Source organism: Macaca fascicularis, chromosome 3 (assembly GCF_037993035.2).
Source record: "Macaca fascicularis isolate 582-1 chromosome 3, T2T-MFA8v1.1".
NCBI classification, from domain to species: Eukaryota; Metazoa; Chordata; class Mammalia; order Primates; family Cercopithecidae; genus Macaca; species Macaca fascicularis.
The window spans coordinates 145,646,228-145,673,169 of NC_088377.1; the positions used below are offsets into that span (position 1 = coordinate 145,646,228).

General features: G+C 38.2%; 1 protein-coding gene across 3 annotated transcripts in view; it reads right to left on the reverse strand.

Moving 5' to 3' along the window:
- Window positions 1–392: 392 nt before the first annotated feature.
- Window positions 393–26,942, reverse strand: part of ORC5 (origin recognition complex subunit 5) — an 84,304-nt gene continuing 57,754 nt past the window's right edge. The window contains exons 13-14 of one of the 3 annotated variants that reach the window (XM_005550437.3): window positions 16,783–16,895; window positions 393–944 (exon numbers count right to left, since the gene is read on the reverse strand). In XM_005550437.3, coding sequence (XP_005550494.1) covers window positions 899–944; window positions 16,783–16,895 — 159 coding nt within the window. In that variant the 3' untranslated portion in view covers window positions 393–898. Of the gene's footprint in view, window positions 945–12,701; window positions 14,429–16,782; window positions 16,896–26,942 lie in introns of those variants that run through there. The other 2 variants (XM_065542421.2, XM_045388637.2) reach the window with 2 other exon arrangements.

Below are 26,942 nucleotides of genomic sequence, written 5' to 3' on the forward strand. Positions count from 1 at the left end.
ATTAAGAACTTTAAGTCTGCTTAAAATAATTTTCAAGTATTCAAATGGTAAAAGAAAACTTCAAAAATATGGACAAGAAAATCAAAACCAAAGTTCACAAGTGATATAACAGGAAAAAAATGTATTGTGGAACTCTTAAAGGTCAGTGATTTTAAAAAAGAGAAAGAAAGAAAATAAAATCATGATACTGATTTAAAAAAAACAAAAACAAAAACAAAACAAACAAACAAAAAAACTGGGTTGGGTAGCTAATTTTAAGAAAGTGACCAGATAAACCTTATACAAGCATACCACAGTTATCAAGTAGGCTGAAAGGGGGAAAGTTGGTCTGTTTCTGATCAAAGTACCTTGCCTTTTGAGAAAAGCAAGTGAAAAGATAAGCACATACAAGCTTGGATTTTAAAAAGCTTGTATTTATTATATTTTGCAACTATGATCCTTTTAAAACAGTGGCCTTAGGAAAATCTGCTTTGGCAAGCGACTGCAGAGGCTCCTGTGGAGAGGAAGTGAAAAGAATGGGCATATAAACAAGGGCTGCTGGCACGTTCAAAGCGCAGGGGATAGTTCACAGAGCAAAATGTAGTCCTAAGTAAATGGGTTTCAGGCAATTTCAGTGTTAAGATAACATCATTAAGAGTAGAACAGATTGTGCTCAAACCCTGCTGTTTATAATTAACACGTTGCTTCCAAATACTCCAGGGTCCCTGGTAAATAGTCTTCTGCTCACATCCACCCAGACCAATCAGAATATTTTCATCAGATTCCATGCTGGGCCAGCACCTGTTTGGACAAATCCAGTAGAGCCAAAGAACTCCTCTCCTTGGCCAGCTAAGTAGTTGGATGAACACAGCTTGGCTTAGTCATTGTCACAGTGTCCATATGGCTCTGAAGCTTGTTTTCACAAGAAATCATACAAGTATTTTATTATGTCAAAGTTCACTGTCCTAAAAACAAAAACAGATAATATGTTAGCATTCTCGCCCCTAGATTGCTCAGCTTTGTATGATTCTGGAAAGCACATGCAAAATAATTCATGACTAATGCTAAAAATCCTATAGTACTATTAAATGCACCCTGATAGGACTGACCTTAATTCTTTAAAATGTTATTACGAACACAATTTTTTAAAGTTTTTTGCCATGCACAAAGTTTGCCTTTCTAAAAAAAAAAGTAAACGAAGCTAGAGCTATTCAACATTCTGTGCTTCAATTGTACTACAGAAAGTTTAGACTTCATTTGAAAGCTATTTGCTTTTTGTCTAATATCCAGAATAAAGTAATTAGAGATTCAAAAGTATTTAAATCTTCTTTGCTTCTGAACGTTGTTTATCTTCCGAGACACCTGTTTTATCATTACATAATGCATAGCTCATCTGTCCTCATTTGTAGTTTTCATTCTTTTCAGTCTTTTAACGCTGGCTGACCTGTGTGTGTATTGTAACTAAATCTGTATGATCCAAGAATACGATACAACAAACAGACGATGTGAATGTATATTTTTGTACTCCGATGGCAGGCAGAATAAAATAGCAGAGAGAGAGACATATAATTATTCTCCTTTCACCAAACTCATTCTTCACTATAAATATTCAGACTTGGAGGTTTATTATTTGAATAAATGGTCAAAATAATTGGATATAATGATCTAGCAATAAGTATAAAATTAAAGCCTTAAGTATTCAATTCTGCAAAAATAATCATCCATGTGAGAACAGCCTTTTAGAGATTCACTAATTGCATGCTCTTATTTATTAAACCGTCATCAATTAATGTTTTTGTCTATCATTTTGCAATATACTTTCTAAAAAAGTTTCTAAGCAAATGACTGACATATTTTTCAAAATGTGGAATGGGGAACTATAGATACTGCTTATGAAAACACATTTAAAAATAGCTAAAAAGAGAGGCTATGGCTATTGTGGCACCTAATGTTGGACTGAAGAATACCTTACTTCATTGTAACAGTGTCTCTCTGAAGAATACTAAGCCTTTCCAAATGGTATAAAAATACTGCCCAACAATCCTGTAGAACTAAAAATAGTTAAAAAAAATCTTATGCATAAAGATGCAAAAAGTATGGTTATTAAATCATAACGTTACTTTATATGTTTTTCTTTCATTCAACTCTAGAAACACCCAAATTTATGGGCACCAAAGGACTTTTGACACATGATTTTTTTTGTTTGTTTCTGAGGTGGAGTCTTGCTCTGTCGCCCAGGTTGGAGTGCAACAGCGTGATCTCGGCTCACTGCAACCTCCGCCTCCCTGGTTCAAGCAATTCTCCTGCCTCAGCCTCCCAAGTAGCTGGAACTACAGGCATGTGCCAACCTGCCTGGCTAATTTTTGTAGTTTTAGTAGAGATGGAGTTTCACCATGTTGGCCAGGCTGGTCTTGAACTCCTGACCTCAGGTGATCTGCCCGCCTTGGCCTCCCAAAGTGCTGGGATTACAAGCATGAGCCACCGCGCCTGGCCAACACATGATTTTTAAAAAATCATGATACTGATTGAAAAGATCTTATTTAGAGGACCATAGAAAGGAAATAGAATAGACTACTTTTAACCATGGACAAAAAAGGCAAGTGGTGTTTGTACATCTCTCCAGGCACATTTCTCCACAATGACTTTGAGTCTTAGGTTATAAACCTAAACTGATACAGTAAAATGGACTTAATGTTGTGTTGCTTTTTTTTTTTTTTTTTTTGCCTGGACTTGGGTGAAAATGAAATTTTTGAAGCAGGTAAGATTAAAACAACTTAAATTCCAATACTAGGAGAATCCATAAATTACAATACATTATTTGATGAAATATTATACAGCCATACAAAATGATCAATATGAAGATATACCAGCAATATTAAGGGAGAAAGAGAGAAGAAAGAATTGCAAATAAGTTGTAAAGGCTGCATAGAAATGTTTGTCTAATGGACTAGTACTAGAAGAGAGCACAAACAAATGAAAATATTGTGATGTTTGCAGGACTTCTCTATTTTTTGAGAAATCTATTTGTGTTACTATAGCATTAGCATAGTTTGTACAATAAAAGTAATAATAGAACAGATTTAACAGAATGAATGGAGTGACTTAAAAACACTAAGCAACTTAAATGTTCATAAAACTTTCACTATATTCCCTTTCTGTGCTTTGTCGGTGGTAAGTATTCATGCAAACTGAATCATATAGTAAGAGTTTTAGATTAAAAAAAAAATCAATCAGGAATTGAATATAAGATCATTCCTTTAAGAAACATTTACTTCCCAAGATGTGTCACTATCTCTACCATTCCTCCACCCCCAATATAAATACGTAACTTGCCAATTGATCTCACATATATTATTTTAAGACATGGCAAAATTTGTTAGAATAACCACAGGAGCAACATAAAAAAATATGCCACACATCCCAAAGATAACTTTGTGCTTTAAAGTACTTGAAGACAAACAATCCTCTTTAAAGAAAGGTATAACTTACAAGAGAATTGTGTAATTTGCATGGATGTTCCCTAGCTTTCCATGGCCACAGATGCATATTAGAGTCATGTAAGTACAATTTTAAACTTTTGATAACTTTCAATATACTATGGGAGATTCTTCCACAGAACATAAATGAATTATTTGCTAAAGTAACCAGCTGGAAAGAAATACAGTAAACACAAATAGTGTGGTGGCAATTTTCCTAGGAGTAATTCTTAAATCAGAATTTAGAATACGTTAATACAAGTTAATTATATGGCATATATTTAAGGATTTAATTTTGCCTTTATCCCTCTATTTCATTTTGTTGATTCATTAAAATATTTTCTTTTAGAATACTATTTTGTTTCCTTTTACTTTTGTGGGCAGTTTGAGTTTGAGTTTTTTTAAAAATTTTTTTTCTGACAACTTGCAACCATAAAACTTTAAGTTGTAACCTCAATTTATCTTATAGTGCCTTCCCACTGACTGTGGAAGAAAAACAATTGAAAATGTGTAACTACCATTCACATTAAGAACAATCCAAGAACAATATTTAGTAAGCTTCTCAGTCATCTGTTATCTGCCTTCTCTCATACTCTATCTCCAAATTCTATGTTCCCTTTCTAGAATCAGTTTCCTCCAGCTTCTCTGTCTAAACCTTTCCGCTGTAGTCTCTATATCCTCTCTCTCTTCAAGGAATGGTTAATTTTCCCCTTCCAGGCTTAACTGAAAGTGGGCTCCCTGCAAAGGACATAGTCTTTTCTTCAGCTCCTTCCAATGAATGTTTAACGCTCTACTGTACCCCCAGACAGTTCTGTCAGGTGGGGCTGGTGTCCTGTGCAAAAAGCTCTGCTACTCTGAGATTAGGACCATTCTGCTCACCATCCCCATCCTCTTTGTCGCTATCCCTTAGCCATTGAGTAATTTAGCATACAGTTCAGTCTTCCTTTCCAACCCAAGTCCTACGTCAGCCTAGTGACTTCACTATATATTTCTTACCTCCAATAACCTTTTCTACTCTCATAATCACACTCAGAAATGCTCTACTTCTAAAGAAATAAATTCAGACATTCTACCTTATGATCCCCAATTTCTTCCTTTTTTGCTATCTGGAACATGTTGGGACAATCAGTTCACAAATGCCTTCATTTTTTCCTGAGCTACAAACATTAACTGAGTATCTATGTGCTAGGCACTGAACTATTAGCCCCCGACTGGCTTTACTTCCTTCCTGGCCTTCCTAACTTAGACTCCATGATTCATCAGATCACGTGGTTACTTGCTGGAATCCACTGAACTTACCTGGCAAAACCCCAATACGATGTGATTTCAATTATAATTATTAGCTGTCCCAGTCTCTAGCATATGGATTGGTGTTGGAGAACACCACAAGTCTCACAGATTGGTGCCATTGTAAATTCAAGGTCAAGAACCTCAACACTCCCAACAAACTGCTTTCCTTTCAACAGTTTCTTCCATTCCCCATGGCAGCTATTTCAAATGTTTCAGATTTCTCTAAACTGCTACTACTTCTGCCCTTAGTCTCAATTTTGTCTCCTCCTTCTCAGAGAATATAGAAGTCATCAGATCAGAACTCCCTCAACTTTTTGCACCAAACCTCCAAATTCAGCTCCATCAGAATCCATCTTTTTCTCTTGTTATAATGCAAGATCCGCTCTCTCATCCACGGCTCTTGCAACTTAAATTCTAAATCCCATGCTTATATAACATTTCAGTAATTGCGTGCTTGAAATTAATCTTTCTTGCTTTTGTATCATTAACTCTCCTTCTCTATCTGTTCTTTCCTGTCAGCATTTAAATATGCTCAAATCTTTAAAAAATAAATAATAACCCTCTCTCAACCATACAACCCCTTTAGCAGTTATAATCCTTTCTCTCGGCCAGACACAGTGGCTGATGCCTGTAAACCTAGCACTTTGGGAGGCTGAAGCCGGTGGATCACCTGAGGTCAGGGGTGTGAGCCAAGCCTGGCCAACATGGCAAAACCCCATCTCTACTAAAAATACAAAAATTTTCCGGGCGTTGTGGCACGCAACTGTAATCCCAGCTACTCAGGAGGCTGAGGCAGGAGAATCACTTGAACCTTGGAGGCAGAGGTTGCAGTGAGCGGAGATCATGCCACTGCACTCCAGCCTGGGTGACAGAGTGAGATTCTGTCTCAAAAAAAAAAAAAAAAAGGAAAAAAAAATTCCTCTCTCTCCTTTATAGCAAATAAATAAATAAATAAATAAATAAATAAATAAATCATAGAATATAGGCTAATAAAAATAGGATATAGCTATGTCATATTTGTTACTGTATCTCCCCAAAGCCTACCACAGTGTTTTGTTTATAATGGGCAACACAACAAATGTTAAATGAATGAAAAACATTCTCTCTTTGCTACATCTACTTTCTCATAAGTACTACAATATGACTTCTACTTCATCATACTACTGAAAGTGTTCTGGATAAAGCTATAAATGACTGCTTTATCAGTAAATCAGAGAATTCTGCTTGATTTCTTGGTGACAACTGACTTTTGACCATTACTCCCTTCCCTTATAGTTTCCTAGTTTTCCTTTATATACAACTTTATATGAACTGTTATATGCACTTAAGCTCACATCATGAGTTATTTTCTCATGTTACTATCCTTCAAAAGTGTGATGTTCGGTAACTGTATAAAAATACATGATGCTCCATTTTGCTGGCGGAGCAAGATGGCCAAATAGGAACAGCTCCAGTCTCCAGCTCCCAGCGCCAGCGACACAGAAGACAGGTGATTTCTGCATTATCAACTGAGATACTGGGTTCATCTCACTGGGGAGTGCCTGACAATCGGTGCTGGTCAGCTGTTGCAGCCCGACCAGCTAGAGCTGAAGCAGGGCGAGGCATCGCCTCACCTGGGAAGCGCAAGGGGGAAGGGAATCCCTTTTCCTAGCCAGGAGAACTGAGACACACAACATCTGGAAAATCAGATAACTCCCACCCCAATACTGCGCTTTAAGCAAACGGGCACATCAGGAAATTATATCCCACACCTGGCTGGGAGGGTCCCACACCCACAGAGCCTTCCTCACTGCTAGCACAGCAGTCTGCCATCTAACCGCAAGGCAGCAGCGAGGCTGGGGGAGGGGCGCCCGCCATTGCTGAGGCTTAAGTAGGTAAACAAAGCCCTGGGAAGATCGAACTGGGTGGAGCTCACAGCAGTTCAAGGAGGCCTGCCAAGTCTCTGTAGACTCCACCTCTGGGGACAGGGCACAGCTAAACAACAACAACAACAAAAAGCAGCAGAAACCTCTGCAGACACAAGCGACTGTCTGACAGCTTTGAAGAGAGCGGTGGCTCTCCCAACACGGAGGTTGAGATCTCTGAGAACAGACAGACTGCCTGCTTAGGTGGGTCCCTGACCCCTGCGTAGCCTAACTGGGAGACATCCTCCACTAGGGGCAGACCAACACCCCACACCTCACACGGTGGAGTACACCCCTGAGAGGAAGCTTCCAAAGCAAGAATCAGACAGGTACACTCGCTGTTCAGCACCATTCTATCCTCTGCAGCCTCTGCTGCTGACACCCAGGCAAACAGGGTCTGGAGTGGACCTCAAGCAATCTCCAACAGACCTACAGCTGAGGGTCCTGACTGTTAGAAGGAAAACTAACAAACAGGAAGGACACCCACACCAAAACCCCATCGGTACGTCACCATCATCAAAGACCAGAGGCAGATAAAACCACAAAGATGGGGAAAAAGCAGGGCAGAAAAGCTGGAAATTCAAAAAATAAGAGCGCATCACCCCCTCCAAAGGAACCCAGCTCATCACCAGCAACGGATCAAAGCTGGACGGAGAATGACTTTGACGAGATGAGAGAAGAAGGCTTTAGTCCATCAAACTTCTCAGAGCTAAAGGAGGAATTACTTACCCAGCACAAAGAAACTAAAAATCTTGAAAAAAGAGTGAAAGAATTGATAACCAGAATAATTAATGCAGAGAAGGCCATAAACGAACGGGCAGAGATGAAAACCATGACACGAGAAATACATGACAAATGCACAAGCTTCAGTAACCGACTCGATCAACCGGAAGAAAGAGTATCAGCGACTGAGGATCAAATGAATGAAATCAAGCGAGAAGAGAAATCTAAAGAAAAAGAAATGAACAAAGCCTGCAAGAAGTATGGGATTATGTAAAAAGACCAAATCTACGTCTGATTGGGGTGCCTGAAAGTGAGGGGGAAAATGGAACCAAGTTGGAAAACACTCCAGGAGAACTTCTCCAACCTAGTAGGGCAGGCCAACATTCAAATTCAGGAAATACAGAGAACGCCACGAAGATACTCCTCAAGAAGAGCAACTCCAAGACACATAATTGCCAGATTCACCAAAGTTGAAATGAAGGAAAAAATCTTAAGGGCAGCCAGAGAGAAAGGTCGGGTTACCCACAAAGGGAAGCCCATCAGACTAACAGCAGATCTCTCGGCAGAAACTCTACAAGCCAGAAGAGAGTGCGGGCCAATATTCAGCATTCTTAAAGAAAAGAATTTTAAACCCAGAATTTCATATCCAGCCAAACTAAGTTTCATAAGTGAAGGAGAAATAAAATCCTTTACAGACAAGCAAATGCTTAGAGATTTTGTCACCACCAGGCCTGCCTTACAAGAGGCCCTGAAGGAAGCACTAAACATGGAAAGGAACAACCGGTACCAGCCATTGCAAAAACATGCCAAAATGCAAGGACCATCGATGCTAGGAAGAAACTGCATCAACTAACGAGCAAAATAACCAGTTAATATCATAATGGCAGGATCAAGTTCACACATAACAATATTAACCTTAAATGTAAATGGACTAAATGCTCCAATTAAAAGACACAGACTGGCAAACTGGATAAAGCGTCAAGACCCATCAGTCTGCTGTATTCAGGAGACCCATCTCACATGCAGAGACACACATAGGCTCAAAATAAAGGGATGGAGGAAGATCTACCAAGCAAATGGAGAACAAAAAAAAAGTAGGGGTTGCAATCCTAGTCTCTGATAAAACAGACTTTAAACCATCAAAGATCAAAAGAGACAAAGAAGGCCATTACATAATGGTAAAGGGATCAATTCAACAGGAAGAGATAACTATCCTAAATATATATGCACCCAATACAGGAGCACCCAGATTCATAAAGCAAGTCCTTAGAGACTTACAAAGAGACTTAGACTCCCATACAATAATAATGGGAGACTTCAACACCCCACTGTCAACATTAAACAGATCTACGAGACAGAAAGTTAACAAGGATATCCAGGAATTGAACTCATCTCTGCAGCAAGCGGACCTAATAGACATCTACAGAACTCTCCACCCCAAATCAACAGAATATACATTCTTCTCAGCACCACATCGCACTTATTCCAAAATTGACCACATAATTGGAAGTAAAGCACTCCTCAGCAAATGTACAAGAACAGAAATTATAACAAACTGTCTCTCAGACCACAGTGCAATCAAACTAGAACTCAGGACTAAGAAACTCAATCAAATCTGCTCCACTACATAGAAACTGAATAACCTGCTCCTGAATGACTACTGGGTACGCAACGAAATGAAGGCAGAAATAAAGGTGTTCTTTGAAACCAATGAGAACAAAGATACAACATACCAAAATCTCTGGGACACATTTAAAGCAGTGTGTAGAGGGAAATTTATAGCACTAAATGCCCACAAGAGAAAGCTGGAAAGATCTAAAATAGACACTCTAACATCACAATTAAAAGAACTAGAGAAGCAAGAGCAAACACAGTCAAAAGCTAGCAGAAGGCAAGAAATAACTAAGATCAGAGCAGAACTGAAGGAGATAGAGACACAAAAAACCCTCCAAAAAATCAATGAATCCAGGAGTTGGTTTTTTGAAAAGATCAACAAAATTGATAGACTGCTAGCAAGACTAATAAAGAAGAAAAGAGAGAAGAATCAAATAGACGCAATAAAAAATGATAAAGGGGATATCACAACCAACCCCACAGAAATACAAAGTACCATCAGAGAATACTATAAACACCTCTACGCAAATAAACTAGAAAATCTAGAAGAAATGGATAATTTCCTGGACACTTACACTCTCCCAAGACTTAACCAAGAAGAAGTTGAATCCCTGAATAGACCAATAGCAGGCTCTGAAATTGAGGCAATAATTAATAGCCTACCAACCAAAAAAAGTCCAGGACCAGATGGATTCACAGCTGAATTCTACCAGAGGTACAAGGAGGAGCTGGTACCATTCCTTCTGAAACTATTCCAATCAATAGAAAAAGAGGGAATCCTCCCTAATTCATTTTATGAGGCCAATATCATCCTGATACCAAAGCCTGGCAGAGACACAACACAAAAAGAGAAGTTTAGACCAATATCCCTGATGAACATTGATGCAAAAATCCTCAATAAAATACTGGCAAACTGGATCCAGCAGCACATCAAAAAGCTTATCCACCATGATCAAGTAGGCTTCATCCCTGGGATGCAAGGCTGGTTCAACATATGCAAATCAATAAACGTAATCCAGCATATAAACAGAACCAAAGACAAAAACCACATGATCATCTCAATAGATGCAGAAAAGGCCTTTGACAAAATTCAACAGCCCTTCATGCTAAAAACTCTCAATAAATTCGGTATTGATGGAACGTATCTCAAAATCATAAGAGCTATTTATGACAAACCCACAGCCAATATCATACTGAATGGGCAAAAACTGGAAAAATTCCCTTTGAAAACTGGCACAAGACAGGGATGCCCTCTCTCACCACTACTATTCAACACAGTGTTGGAAGTTCTGGCTAGGGCAATCAGGCAAGAGAAAGAAATCAAGGGTATTCAGTTAGAAAAAGAAGAAGTCAAATTGTCCCTGTTTGCAGATGACATGATTGTTTATTTAGAAAACCCCATTGTCTCAGCCCAAAATCTCCGTAAGCTGATAAGAAACTTCAGCAAAGTCTCAGGATACAAAATTAATGTGCAAAAATCACAAGCATTCTTATACACCAGTAACAGACAAACAGAGAGCCAAATCATGAATGAACTTCCATTCACAATTGCTTCAAAGAGAATGAAATACCTAGGAATCCAACTTACAAGGGATGTAAAGGACCTCTTCAAGGAGAACTACAAGCCACTGCTCAGTGAAATAAAAGAGGACATAAACAAATGGAAGAACACACCATGGTCTTGGATAGGAAGAATCAATATAGTGAAAATGGCCATACTGCCCAAGGTAATTTATAGATTCAATGCCATCCCCATCAAGCTACCAATGAGTTTCTTCACAGAATTGGAAAAAACTGCTTTAAAGTTCATATGGAACCAAAAAAGAGCTCGCATCTCCAAGACAATCCTAAGTCAAAAGAACAAAGCTGGAGGCATCACGCTACCTGACTTCAAACTATACTACAAGGCTACAGTAACCGAAACAGCATGGTACTGGTACCAAAACAGAGAGATAGACCAATGGAACAGAACAGAGTCCTCAGAAATAATACCACACATCTACAGCCATCTGATCTTTGATAAACCTGAGAAAAACAAGAACTGGGGAAAGGATTCCCTATTTAATAAATGGTGCTGGGAAAATTGGCTAGCCATAAGTAGAAAGCTGAAACTGGATCATTTCCTTACTCCTTATACGAAAATTAATTCAAGATGGATTAGAGCCTTAAATGTTAGACCTAATACCATAAAAACCCTAGAAGAAAACCTAGGTAATACCATTCAGGACATAGGCATGGGCAAGGACTTCGTGTCTAAAACACCAAAAGCAATGGCAACAAAAGCCAAAATTGACAAATGGGATCTCATTAAACTAAAGAGCTTCTGCACAGCAAAAGAAACTACCATCAGAGTGAACAGGCAACCTACAGAATGGGAGAAAATTTTTGCAATCTACTCATCTGACAAAGGGCTAATATCCAGAACCTACAAAGAACTCAAACAAATTTACAAGAAAAAAACAAACAACCCCATCAAAAACTGGGCAAAGGATATGAACAGACATTTCTCAAAAGAGGACATTCATACAGCCAACAGACACATGAAAAAATGTTCATCATCACTGGCCATCAGAGAAATGCAAATCAAAACCACAATGAGATACCATCTCACACCAGTTAGAATGGTGATCATTAAAAAGTCAGGAAACAACAGGTGCTGGAGAGGATGTGGAGAAATAGGAACACTTTTACACTGTTGGTGGGATTGTAAACTAGTTCAACCATTATGGAAAACAGTATGGCGATTCCTCAAGGATCTAGAACTAGAAGTACCATATGACCCAGCCATCCCATTACTGGGTATATACCCAAAGGATTATAAATCATGCTGCTATAAAGACACATGCACACGTATGTTTACTGCGGCACTATTCACAATAGCAAAGACTTGGAATCAACCCAAATGTCCATCAGTGACAGACTGGATTAAGAAAATGTGGCACATATACACCATGGAATACTATGCAGCCATAAAAAAGGATGAGTTTATGTCCTTTGTAGGGACATGGATGCAGCTGGAAACCATCATTCTCAGCAAACTATCACAAGAACAGAAAACCAAACACCGCATGTTCTCACTCATAGGTGGGAACTGAACAATGAGATCACTTGGACTCGGGAAGGGGAACATCACACACTGGGGCCTATCACAGGGAGGGGGGAGTGGGGAGGGATTGCATTGGGAGTTATACCTGATGTAAATGACGAGTTGATGGGTGCTGACGAGTTGATGGGTGCAGCACACCAACATGGCACAAGTATACATATGTAACAAACCTGCACGTTATGCACATGTACCCTAGAACTTAAAGTATAATAATGATAAAAAAAATGATGCTATTGATTGACTGCCATTTTAGACATTTAGGTTATATCCTGTGATCCTTATTATCTCATTTGTTCTCTGCCACAGGTGTTTGGAATGAGGCCAACCTTCCTTTTTTTTGGTAACTATCCTTGGGACTTCCTCTCCCATCAAGCCTTGATTTGGAATGAGACTGTCTCTGAGCTTCCTTCTTGCTGTTCCCCAAAACAAATTCATATGGTTCCCCTTCATCTGAATTTTTACTGCTAATCACTGTAGGAAAACATGCAATATTTATTTAGTACATACTAAGTTTAAAGCACTATGCTAGGTTTGAGGATAAGGCAGTGACAGACATAAACACAGTCTGCTTTGAGCTTATATTCTAGAAAGAAAGACGAACTATAATTATTCAATTATTTAAGTAAAACTTGTTAAGTATAATGAAGAACAAAATGGGAACTTCCAAATTTTGTGTGTGTGTGTGGGGGGGTATGGGGTGGGGGTGATGATGGTGGCTGTGGTATTCGTGAGAAGGCGTCTTTAAGGAGCAGACATTTAAACTGAAATCTAAAGGTTATGTAGCAGTTAGCTAGGTGAAGGAGAAGAGAAGCTGGAAAATGCTGTATATACAAGGATGGGAAGCAGAATGGTGAATATAAAAAATGGAAAAAAGCCACAGTGGTTACAGTGCAGATACTGAGGAAAGAAGGTGTATGTGCTAGATGGGGCTAGGCACAGGTAGGAGCCAGATCATTTGGGCCTTGTAAGTTATTGAAAAGATTCTGTTATTTATCTCAAGAGCTATGGGAAACTACTGAATTTTTTTAAGGAGCAGGGTGACATTAAATTTTTATAAAATCATTCTGGCTACAGCATGGATAATAAATTATAAGAGGATAAGAGCAGACAGAAGATCAATTAGACTGCTAGAGAAGAGATGATGGTGGCTTGATCTAGAGTGATAAAAGTATCATGATAACAAGTGAATGAAATTGAGACAAATAAGAGGGGCTTTGTAAGCTCAATAGGCCAAATGGTTGAATATTACGAGTGGGGGAGAGAGAGATGTCAAGAAAGACTCTCAAATTTCAGGCCTGGGCAACAGAACAGACTGCAGTGCTTATCACCGAAATAAGAAACACTGGAGGAAAGCCAGATATTTCACTTTTTGTTGGCGGGTTGAAGCAGAGGTTAGAATTCCTAAGTTCGGTTTTGGAAATGTATTACTATAGCTGGGAAACAACAATAAAGGTCAAGAATATTGTACACTTGATCTTAGCCAAAAGGCCGAGAAGCGATGGGTCAAGAATATTATAAAAAATAGATCTAGTCTTTAAAAATAGGGACATTATTAATACACAGATGACTGTCGAAGTCACAGGTGTGGCTCAAGTTGCCTAGGGAAAAAAATGTAATATGAGAAAAGAGCCTAGGGCCAAGCCTCAAGGAACAGCTATATTTAAAGGTCAGGTGGTAAAGATAACCTTTGTTAGTAAGAACAACCAAAGAATAAAGAGGAACACCAGAATACTGTGGAATCATGTCTAAGAGAAGAGAGTTTTAAGAAAGACACAGTAGCCAACAGTGTTAGGTGCCACTGAGAGGACAAACAGCCGAGACTAACAGAGGTTCTGGGATAGTGGAGGAGATGGAATTCAGAGCATAGGTAAAAGAATCCACCTTAGGAAGAAGAAACCCATCCTGCTGAAAAAGGAAAGTAAGAGAAGATGGACACCAACACAGGTAGCTCAATTCTCAATTGAGGGTTTCAACTTTGTTCTGTGAAACAGAGTGAAGACTGAACAGAATGAACGCAGACATTAGAATTTGTGGTTTAAACAGAGTCAAGAATTTAGGTGGAGGCTGGGCGCGGTGGCTCATGCCTGTAATCCCAGCACTTTGGGAAGCTGATACAGGCAGATCAACTTGAGGTCAGGAGTTCAAGACCAGCCTGGCCAACATGGTGAAACTCTGTCTCTGCTAAAAATTAGCCAGGAATGGTGGTGTGTGCCTGTGATCCCAGCCACATGGGAGGCTGAAGCAGGAGAACTGCTTGAACCTGGGAGGCAGAGGTTGCAGTGAGCCAAGATCGCACCACTGTACTCCAGCCTGGGTGACAGAGCCAGACACTCCATCTAAAAAAAAAAGAAAAGAAAAAAAAAATTCAGGTAGAAAAGAAGTCTGGATACCAGGTGCCCTATCATTTCAATACATGAAGTGGAATGGCTGGGGAGACAAAAATCAGTCTTAAGGAGAATAGGGAAATAGAGCCAGGTTGCATGGGTCTCAAGGAAGTCCACATTTTTATAAGAAGTTGGGGGCAGTAACAGTCTGGAAGTGGCAACAGGAAGGATGGCACTGAAATGACCTCCAACCCTGAGGGATTAGGGTTTGAGAAAATACATAGCTACAACTAGAGATAAGTCCAGGGGAAGCAGCATCCCAAAGAAGGAATCAGGTTTTAGCTAAGGCAATGAGGAAGACTATTAGAAGAATGGGGCACATGGGAGGGAGGGAAAGAATGAAAGGTAAAGTTAGCAAAAACGAAGTACAAAACATGGGGATGAGAGAATGGAAGAGGGCAGGTGTGGGGAGGAGCGGGTGCTCATTCTACGGATATTGCCCATGGGAAGTAGAGAACAGTAAAGAAAACAAAAGAAAGTTACAGAGTCCCGAAGTTCTATGCCAAGATTCCAGGTCTAAAGTTCTTGCTTGCAAGGTGGTAAATGAAAGTGCATGTCTCTGAAAGTGTTGAGCATCCATCACTGTGATGCTCTGCACTAAAGGAATGTCAAATTAAGTCTGATTCAATGGAGATTCACTATATTAGGAACCCACAAACTTCTGTTTTGCATATGATTATGTTGGGGCACAACCTAACATTCAGAGTAATAATAAAATCCCTGAAATAAACAGGCTTCCCTCCAAATTTATGCCTTGGATAGAGGCTCTTAGATACAGAAGTTCCAATATAATTGCTTTTTAAAAGGAAGTAATTGCTTTGTGATCATACTTAACACACTAAAAAATAAGTTTCTGCTCAATTTTCTGTGTAAAAGTTTGCCTGGTTTTATTAAAATGAAACATTAAAACCCTTGACTTCATGTTTTAGAGCCTATATGCCACAAAAATGTGGTAAATACCTGCATCATATTATCACAGAACTCAAAAACATTTTTTTGTAGACGGGGGTCTCACTACGTTGTGGCTCATCTTGAACTTCTGGCCTCAAGCAATCCTCCGACCTAAGCCTCCCAAACTGTTGGGAATACAGGTGTGAGCCACTGCATCTGGCCATTCATTCACTAATTTATTATTTATTTATTTTTCAGAGCACTTTTAATTCAGAAGAGGCTTCAGGGAGAAGCTGCCAACCTATGGACTTCAGAATCTCAAGAAGCTGTAAAATTAATCATCAGAGGAGATCTGCAAATCTATACTGATATCAAGCACTGTTTTAGGCTGGAAAAAATAATGTCTCATGCCTATATACTGTTAATTTTGAAATATATGTAAATACTTTTATGACTAATTTTTAAAGGATGCTAAAATGGAATCTTCATATTCAAAAAGATTAGGAACACACTGTCTATGGAATGCCCTGTTCAACCTGCCAGTCTACACACTCATCACCTCTTCCATTACAATCCTGACAGATTGTTATCCAGCTGCAACCGTATGATGAAGTCACTTATTCATATAAATGGTTTGAACATTTTCCATAACACTAAGTACACTTCTTTGTAAGGAAACTTGTATTTTTAGACAGCTTTCATTTTGACAAATATACTTTCTTCCCCAGAACTTCCAACACTCTAGAATTACTCAGAATTAGTTTCATCCATTTTGCACATGACAGACCCCTGAAATACTTAAGACAGTTCACATGTCCTTCCTAAGGCTTTTCTCTCACACTCTGTCCTTCAGTCAGGGATGTGACACAATTCCTCATTCTACCACTCTCCTCGTGCCCCTTCAGCATGTATCCATTTGTCTCTCTGAAAACTCTAAACACAGCACAGCACACCAGATTTGATCTGCCTGTGACAACACACAATAGAATGATTATGTCCCCTGACCTAGACACTATATTTCTATCAGTGTTACCTAAGTCAGGATTTTTAAAGCCTTGTAGTCAGCTAAAAAATTTAGGACTTAAGTCAGCTTTCTCCCATCTTATTTCAATACAATAGAGTTTTCTGTAGCCAACTGTCCATTAAATCTTACCTTGCTACTATGGGATCATTTATTCCAGCCTATTAAGGTCTTTCAGAATCTTGATTTTTGTCCTCTAACATATTAGCTATTTCTCCCAATTATATGTCATTTGTAAATTTGAGAAAGTTCATTCTATAGTAGCGGTTATTCATTCTTGGCACTTAAATACATGATTTTTTTCATGTTTAAAAGTCATGACTAATGACATTACATTAGGAAAACACTAATTTTTATATTTAGTATCTCATTTACATAATTCAAGACATTTTACCTTGCAATAGCTCTGATGAAGTCTAGAGACACTGTGCATTTATATTTTGGTCCATCAAGCTGATCGTCATGGCCAACCAGGGTTAACAGCTGAAGGGTCACTAGAGAGGTAATCTAAAAGAGAACATTTTTATAAGAAACTGTTTTAATAAGATTATGTAATACTTTTGTTTCTGAAACATCTTATAGTCTGATAAAGATACATAACTGAATCACAAAAAAGTCTGCAAAGAAAATGACTACTTTGCAATCTGTAAACACAAATTTGTACATGTCTACTAGTCTGACAACTAGGACTAGTTGTCAGAGTCCTCGTTTTTTTATTTTTTTTATTTTTTAGAGATATGGTCTCGCTCTGTTACCCAGGCTACAGTGCCATGGCTTGATCACAGTTCATTGGAGTTTCAAATTCCTGGGCTCAAGTGGTGCTCTCAACTCAGCCTTCCCAAGTGGCTGGGACTACAGGCACATGCCCACCACACCTAATTTTTTTATTGTTTTGTAGAGACAGGGTCTCACTGTGTTATCCTGGCTGGTCTTGAACTCCTGGCTTTGTGATTCTCCTGCCTTGGCCTCCCAAAGGGTCAGTGATACAGGAGGGGAAGGCAGGGAAGTGCTGGGTAGAGAAGGGCGTGGTCCCTGGCTAGTGCTCCACCCCCAAGTCTGTGCCCACAGACCTAGGTAAGGACTGGCATTTCAGTTTTCATGCCTAAATGTTACATTTTCCAAGACCACCCTGGCTGGACGTTAAGAGGAATACACTGGCGGAAGAACACACAAGCGGCTGGACAGCGAGAGGAACATACCAGCAGACACCTGCAGATGCCAGCAGGCCATCTATGGTGGGACGACACAGAGTTTGGCCAAGAACGGCTAGACTTCAGGGGAAAACCACCTTCCCACTCTATCCCCCTTCGGGCTCCCCATCCATCTGCTGAGAGCTACTTCCACTATTCAATAAAACCTCACACTCATTCTCCAAGCCCACATTTGATCTGATTTTTCGGTACACCAAGGCAAGAACTCGGGATACAGAAAGCCCTCTCTCTGTCCGATACGGCAGAGGGTCTAATTGAGCTAACACAAGCCACCTACAGATGGCAAAACTAAAAGAGCACACTGTAACACACACCCACTGGGGCTTCAGGAGCTGTAAGCATTCATCCCTAGATGCTGCTGTGGGGTGGGAGCTCCACAACTTGTCCGTGAGCATGCTCCCATTAGAGGTTTGAGCAGCAGGACACTGAAGAGGCGAGCCACTACCCCTGCGAGGGGGACGAGGGAACTTTTCCTGCTTCACTGGGATTCCTGGTGTGAGTCACTGCACTCAGCCCAACCAAGAGTCCTAGTTTAACAACTGATTCAAACAATCAGTCCTTAAGAATTCTACTAGAGACAGCTTTGTTTCATTAGTGACTCAGACACATGACTGCCAAACCTTTAAAAGCTGCAAATAAAGCACATTCCTTCTCTAAACATTTTACAGAATTTCTATCTAAATAACTCAGAATACAAAATCTATACTCCTTTGGGAATAAAACAATTATAATATGGATTTAGGCCCTTTTAAGAGTTGGGTAGCTGGCTAGATAAAAGATAAGAAATACATCCTTCAGAACTGGGCTTAGTCTTGGTTTAAAACTTTCTTTCTTTCTTTTTTTTTTTTTTTTTCTGAGGCAGGGTCTCACTCCATTATCCATTCTGGATTGCAGTGGCACAATCATGGCTCACTGCAGCCTCAACCTCCCCAGACTCAAGTGATCCTCCCACAGCAGGCTCCTGAGTAGCTGGTACTATAGGCACATGCCACCACACCCAGCTAATTTTTTGTACTTGTTGTAGACATGGGGTTTTGCCATGTTGCCCAGGCTGCTCTTGAGCTCCTGGGCTCAAGTGATGCACCTACCTAGCCTCTAAAGTGTTGAGATTACAGACGTGAGCCACCGCACCCAACCATTGCTTTAAAACTTACTGCTGATCATGTACTCAGGAAAACACCAGAAGGATTATTAGTAAAAGCAAAAGTGTATTTTGATAGGTCAAAATTAAAGTACAAAATCACTTAACATTCATAAGGCCAACTAAAATATTAAGTTCTTTGAAATCTAAGAAAGGAAGCTGATCCAAGAACTGAAATTCTTTGAGTGCCCATTGTCTTCTCCTAATTTCTTATTTTTATCTCCCATAGGCCAGCAGGAAAAAGAGCCAGCAATGGCAGTAAGATAACATTTGGAGACTTAGTTACCTGTAACTGTTCAGTGGCAATATGAAGAAGAGTTTTAGGTTACGCATACCTAATCATATGTCTTAGGAATTAAAATGTTCACTTAATTTGGGACTAATACTTTACAGATGCTAAGTAAACATCCTATGAATAATAAAAACACTAATAGCAGTAGTAATTTGCTTGGTACTAAGTACTCTATACACACTATCTCATGTTATTCCTCATTACCCTCATGTCCACAAGGTGGACATTATTATACTTTTTTTTTTTTTTAAATAGATGAGCTTTAGAGATCTTAAGTAACTTTCCCCCTATTCCAGATCTACTGGCTTAGCAAGAATTCAAGAATCCATGATCATCTTATTATACTACATTTCCCATTACCATTTTGAAGGGAAAATTGTCATGCAGTATTCAGTCTGCGATTACTTTACTAACAAATCAAAGGGTGAACAGATAATAAATATATAGAGTATCTTATGTAGAGAAAATCCTATATTCAGTAAATATGAAACATTATTTCAACTGGAAAAGCAATTTATATTAATACATCAAAATACAAAGCTCTGCATTCAAAAGGCTAAGACTTTAATTTCTAATTCAGTATCAATAATTAGGTTACAACTTGAAATATCTTTTATAAATATTCTGTGTGTGTGTTGAAAAGAATATGTATTTTGCAACTGTTACGTGCTTTGTTACATGTCTATTGCTTTGTTACATATATGTCTATTACATAAGACACATATGTAACAGACATTATTTGTATGGTTAAATCTTACATTTTTAAAATCTGCCTGATCAAAACTGACACAGGTATTAAAATTCTTCCGTTATCACAGAATCTTTTTCTGCTTTGTATTTTTTAAGCTACGTTACTAGGTAACGTACATACAGATTTAAAATTACGTTTTGTTGACAAACCTTTTCATTATAATAACTCTTTTTTTCTCCAGTAATGTCTTAGCTTACGATGTATTTTTTTCTAATCTTAATATAGCTATATTAGCATTCCTTTATGTGCTCTGCCTTTTTCTTATGTGACTTTTCATGATTCTACATTCAAGGTTCATGTTTTCTCAATTTAAAACAGTTCTCATGTAAATAACATATAGTGGGATTTTGTTTTTATAGTCACTCTGACAACTTTTACCTTTCGTTAGGACCATACATAGACTCCATTTGTTTTTTTTTTTGTTTTTTTGTTTTTTTAGACAGAGTCTTGCTCTGTCGCCCGGGCTGTAGTGCAGTGGCCGGATCTCAGCTCACTGCAAGCTCCGCCTCCTGGGTTTACGCCATTCTCCTGCCTCAGCCTCCTGAGTAGCTGGGACTACAGGCGCCCGCCACCTCGCCCGGCTAGTTGTTTTTTTTTTTTATTTTTTAGTAGAGACGGGGTTTCACCGTGTTAGCCAGGATGGTCTCGATCTCCTGACCTCGTGATCCACCCGTCTCGGCCTCCCAAAGTGCTGGGATTACAGGCTTGAGCCACCGCGCCCGGCCCATTTGTTTTTAATATAGCTAACAATTTTCTAATTTTTTTTTTCTACCTTTATATTGACCTATTTGTCCTTCCTTTCCTTTTTCTCATTCCTTTCTTACCTTTTGTTGTAATTATATTTTCTTATCTCTTTTTACTTTTACTACTTTGTAAGTAGTTCTATAGTCCTTTTAATTCGAATGTCCATTTTGATTTCTTTTTTGGCTCTTCTGCTAGTTTGGAAGTCCTCCTTTATTTCCAACTTACAGAGTTTTTCCAGTTTTTTGTTTTGTTTTTGGAGGATCACAGAAGGTGAAGGTGATCTGCATACTAGCAATCCTCTGAAATTTGTTGAGGCAGCTAGGTTCTCTGGGAGGAAAGAAGGGTGCATAGGAACCTGGGTGTCACTGTGACAGACTGAAAAGGATCATGGTGGCCACCCTGTCTGTTATGCCCACCAGGCCCCTTCTTGCTTTATTCCAAGAATGTCTCCAGTTGATGATGACAGAGCCCAGAGCATGCCCACCATGTGGGATGACTTATCCCAGGCAAATGAGGTGCAGGGTAACAAGAGTTTTTTCTCTTACTTATTAAGGTATCTACATAATATCCTACATTTTGCCTCTTAGCCTGCAAAGTCTAAAATATTTACTATGTATCCCTTTACTGAAAAGGTTTGCTGACCTCTGCATTAGAAGATTGCTAGATTCACATTGTTAATTTAACCAACATTAAAACTAAGATGTTTAGTAACTTGCTCAAAGTGATAATTACTGGATGGTGCCAGAAACTCACTTGACCAGAACTTAAATCTCCTAACTCCAACTCCAAAACTTTTTAAAAACATGCCTAAGCTGTGATCACAGCTAAGAGAGTGCACATCTAACAGATGTATTATACTCTTGCCTGAAAAGAGTGTGTTCTAAAAGAATTAGGATGATCTGCAAAATAGTCATAGAGGGAGAATTCAATAGAATAAACCCAATAGTATGCCTCTAGTACTAAGATGCAAGACTCTTTGCCCATTAACTTAGAAATCTGCTATATGCTACAAGTTTGCATCCACCGTAGAGGTGGAGCTGTCTGGCTGTCACTTAAGGTATTAAGATCATCCAATTATCTCATTCCCATTCTCACCACTGGGCCCATTTGGATTCCATACTTAATCTTCTAATTTCGGAAGAGAGAGAACATAGTTTAAGAGAAAAAAAAATTCAAAGTTAGTAAGATCTATCTTTTGCCACTTGCTAGCAGTAGACTTCAGATTGGTCAGTTAAACATTGTGGACCTCAATTTTCAAAACTAAAAATCATCGTAATAATCTTTCAGCCACACAGGGATGTTCTAAATATTTATAACTATAAATGAGCACCAAAAAACTGTTAGAATAAATGCTTTCAGTAAAATTGCAGAATACAAAAATCAACAAACATGTCTATACACTTACAATGAACTATCAAAAAAGAAAATTTTAAAAAATCTCATTTACAACAGCATCAAAAAGAATAAGACATGTAAGAATAAATTTAATCAAGAACATGAATTATTTATACACTAAAAACTAAAAAACATTGATGAAAGAAATTCAAGAAGACACAAATAAGTGAAAAGATACCTGTGTTCAAGGACTGGAAGAATTATTATTATTAAAATATCCATACTACCAATGCAATCTACAGATTCAATGCAATCCCCATCAAAATTCCAATGGCATTTTTCACAGCTGGAAGTATCACAATTCCTGATTCCAAAGTATATTATTAATACAAAACTATAGTAATCAAAACAGTATGGTAATGGCATAAAAATGGACACACAGATCCACAGAACAAAGTCTGGAAATAAAACCACACATATAAGGTCAATTAATCTTTAACAAGGGTACCAAAAATACACTATGGGAAAAGGATAGTCTCTTCAATAAATGGTATTGGAAATATTGGATATCCACATGCACACAAAATAAAAATGAACTCTTATCTTACACCATACACAAAAATTAATTCAAATGGATTAAAGACTTAAATGTAAGACATGAAACAATAAAATTCCTAAAAGTAAACATAGAGAAAAAAATTTTCTGACATTAGTCTTGGCAATGATTTTTTCAATAGGCTGCCAAAAGCACAGGAAACAAAAGCAAAAGTAAACAAATGAGACTACATCAAACTTAACAGCTTCTTCACAGCAAAGGAAACAACCAATAAAATGACAAGGCAATCTACAGAATGGGAGAAAAAAAAATAAGGTACATCAAATGGCATAAACAAGATAACAGAAACAAAATTATATTAGCAACTGTATTATAAGTAAACAAAATGCTTCAAATAAAAAGACCGAAAAAATCAAACTGCATTTTGTTTAAAAAAGATACATATAAAATGGAAGCATATGTGAAAGTTAAAGGTCAAGGACAAAATTGAGATATGTCACACAAATTCTAATAAAAAGGACAATGATGAAAATATGTTAAACATCAGACAAAACAGACATGAAATGAGGTTTAAAGAAAGGTTCACTTAATAATGATAAAATGCAGGCCCTGAGCTCATATCTCTTACAAGATTAACTGCTTGAGACCTGTATTATGAAGAGAAGAGACACAGAACAGGATGGACAGCCAAGGGATCCAGAAGTCTTCTGGGGAGAGTAAGTATTGCTAAAACCCAAGACAAGACGAATTCATTAGCCTTCCCAGTTTGGAAACAGGTAGAAATCTATAATAGACAGTAGACCTGAAATTTTAATGAATAGGAAGATATGTAGTAAAGAGTGAACACAGTCTTCTATTGCTAAGTATATTAACTTCAACCCTTTCTATTTTTCTGTGAGGGATTCATTTGCTAAAATAGGTTAGTAACAGCTATTTGAAAAATCATGCATTGAACTCTATTATTAAAGGCAGTTCTCCTTAGTACTTTTTTTAATACAGAAGAAAACATTAATTACCTTGTACTTTGCCACTGACATTTCCTTATATTTCTCATAACTGATACTTTCCTGTTAATTCAAACACTCACATATTTAGATTCTTTAATTGAAACTGTATGCTAAATTACTTTTTCTACAATTTTTTCAGAGAAAAACAAAAAATCTGTCTTTAATATAGTTAAGTTAGGGTCTTAAGAATATTTTCAGATGCCTTGCAGTTTGTTACTTTTAGCACATTAGTTATAACAAATGTCCAAAGGCAGAAAGTTGGAACAAACAGGTCCTTGAAGTCACTTTCAGTTCTACCAGGATTCCATGGCTAAATTAATCATGTAAATTGTGCAAAGGATATAATATCACTTCATCTGAAGATGTAGCAGCTAAAAGGCATTTCCAGAATATTAATAAGATGACTGATCAGTTTTTTTTACGGGTAGGGCTAATTTAGGAAAAGCTAATACATTAAAAGAACTAAATCTAAAAAAAGCAATTAAATTAGAACGTGATTTTTCACATTAAAAAAACTCATTTCAGTCTTTTGTTATTCAGATATTCAGGAGAATATCTATTACATAAAGCAGTGAACAGGTCAGGCGTAGTGGCTCACACCTGTAATCCCAGCACTTTGGGAGGTGGAGGCAGAGGCAGGTCGATCACTTGAGGCCAGGAGTTTTAGATCAGCCTGGTCAACATGGTGAAACCCCATCTCTACTAAAAATACAAAAATTATCCAGGCATGGTGGCGCGCGCCTGTAATCCCAGCTACTTGGGAGGTTGAGGCATGAGAAATGCTTGAACCCAGGGAGTGGAGGTTGCAGTGAGCTGAGATCGCACCACTGCACTCCAGCATGGGTGACAGAGCAAGACTCTGTCTCAAAAATAAAAATAAAAATAAAATAATAAAAAGGAGTGAACAAATGTACTAAATATTTAAAGGTACTTTCCCAGTTTATTAAAATTTTGCTAGAGTAAAATTGAAAACAAAATCAAGCACAAAGATTAATTAGTGGAGTCAACATTTTGAATCTCAAACGTATTAGTTTATTAACTTACTAAATGAAAACTTCTGGAAAAATACATATAAAACTTTAAAAATTATTTCTATACATGCATAAATAGCAGAATATTCACCTTCCTCTCTATTATCCAATCCTTAAATTAGCTAATTTTTATTTCCAACTACATATCCATGAAACTCTTAAGGACTTACTCTAGGTACTGTGCATTTTAAAATAACGCTGGGCGCAGTGGCTCACATCTGTAATCCCAGCACACTGGGAGGCTGAGGCAGGCAGATTATCTGAGCTCAGGAGTTCGAGACCAGCCTGGCCAACAGGGCAAAATCCTGTCTTTACTAAAAATACAAAAAATTAGCCGGTCGTGGTGGCATGTGCCTGTAATCCCACCTATTCAGGAGGCTGAGGCAGGAGAATCGCTTGAACTTGGGAGGTGGAGGTTGCAGTGAGCCAAGATCATGCCACTGTACTCCACCCTGGGCAACAGAACGAGACTCTGTCTCATAAATAAATAATGAATAGGATCAGAAAAAATATTTATTTACTTCCTTGCTCCACTTTAAATGTTCATGACAATATGATGAACTCAAATCTCTAGGCTAGTATTAATACCTACATAGTCTGATATGGTCAGCGTGGACCTGACAAAAAGTCTCTAGACAGTGAGTACTCAGATTCATCGTGGTGTCTTAGTTTCATGTGTATAAATGTATATGTATAAATAAGGGAGAGGTGGGGCAGAGCCTTTCCCATCTAACTGCCTGAGACCTGTACTATAAAGGAAAAAGACACAGAACAGGATGGGCAACCAAGGGATACAGGGGTCTTTGGGGGACAGTAAATATTGCTGAAAGCCAAGATAAGACAAATAGCCTTCTTAGTTTGGAAACTTGTAGAAATCCATAATGAGAGTACGCCTGACAATTTTAATGAATGGGAAGATACACAGAAGAGAGTTAACATAGTCTTCTATGGCTAAGTATATTAACTTTGACCCTTTTTATTCAGTGACACATCTGTGACTTAGAGAAAAGAGATACACAACAGTCATTCCTGTTGTTAGGTCCCCGAATGCAGGGAGTGATTTACACAAAGTCTCTAGTTCCAGCATGGAATAATAAATTGAAATACTTTGCAGTAAATAAATTAATGATTTAGAAGGATTTAATCTCTGTTGGAAAAAAAGCTCTGCAAATAATAATGGTAAAACATTCTGTAATCTTTCTTTAGCACTAATTTACAGAAAGCTTCTTGTTCAATTGAGCTTTGAATTACCATGGAACACATTTCAAGAACAAACACGAACAAACAGCCTAGACAGAGGGTTAGAAAAAAGATAAATACAGAAGAATTTCCCACACAGACAGGATGATGCATAGATTCATATTTGTTATTCTTTCCTGCTAAGTACAACTATAAATCCTGGAAATAATATAAGAGGCGACCAAAAGAGGACTCTGAAAGGTAGAAAGAAGTAGGTGGGCTGCTTACGGACCCTAGGGCTACAGAAACAATATAGAGGGCGGGAGTCTTAGAATTCCCCACCCAAGAGCGAAAGGTGAACCAAGTCCAGCACTTCCCAATCCACAACTGAGCAACAAAAGGCTACCCAGGTAGGCTCATTCCTCCCCTGGATTAAAGAGGAATCCTGACGAAAGAACTGGCAATTCTATATCTAGCAAAACTATCCTTCATGAATAAAGTGGAAATAAAGACATGCTCGAACTAGGTAAAACTAGAGAATTTGTCACTAGCAGTTGATCTTCAAAGAAGAGCAAAAGGAAGTTCTTCAAACAAAAGAAAATAATAAAAGTGAAAGAACGAACAGTGGAAACAGCAGATTTCTGGATAAATACAAGAGAATATCTCCTCATGAGTTTTCTAAATCACATTTGATTAAACATTTTAACACCTTTTGATATGCAAGACAGTATCTGAAAAAGTGGGAAAGTTAAAGTATGGTTTCCATACTTCACTTCAAGTGGTAAAACACATATGCCTTATAAAACTAAGCAGGCAATTACCGTATTACCCTGCAATTGCACTTATGCATTTATCCCAGAGAACTGCATGTTCACATAAAAACCAGTACATAAATGTTCCCAACAGCTTTAGTGTAGTAGCCAAAAAACAGGAAAGAACCCAGATATCCTTCAACAGGTGAATGGTTAAACAAACTGTGGTACATCTACACCATAGAATACTCCTCAGTAATTAAAAGGAATGAACTATTAATACATGCAAAAATTGGGATGAATCTGAGGAATTATCCTGACTCAAAAAAGTTAATTCCCAAGTATTATATACTATATGATTATGCTTAAACAAATTCTTGAAATGACAAAATTCTAGAGATAGCAATTAGCAGTTAACAGGAATTGGGGAAGGCGAGGGAGACAGGAAGGTATGGTCATCAATGAGTAACACGGAGAATCCTTGTGATAATGGAATGGGTCTTGACTGTGGTGGTGAATTAACAAAACTATACACAGGATAAAATTTCATATAAC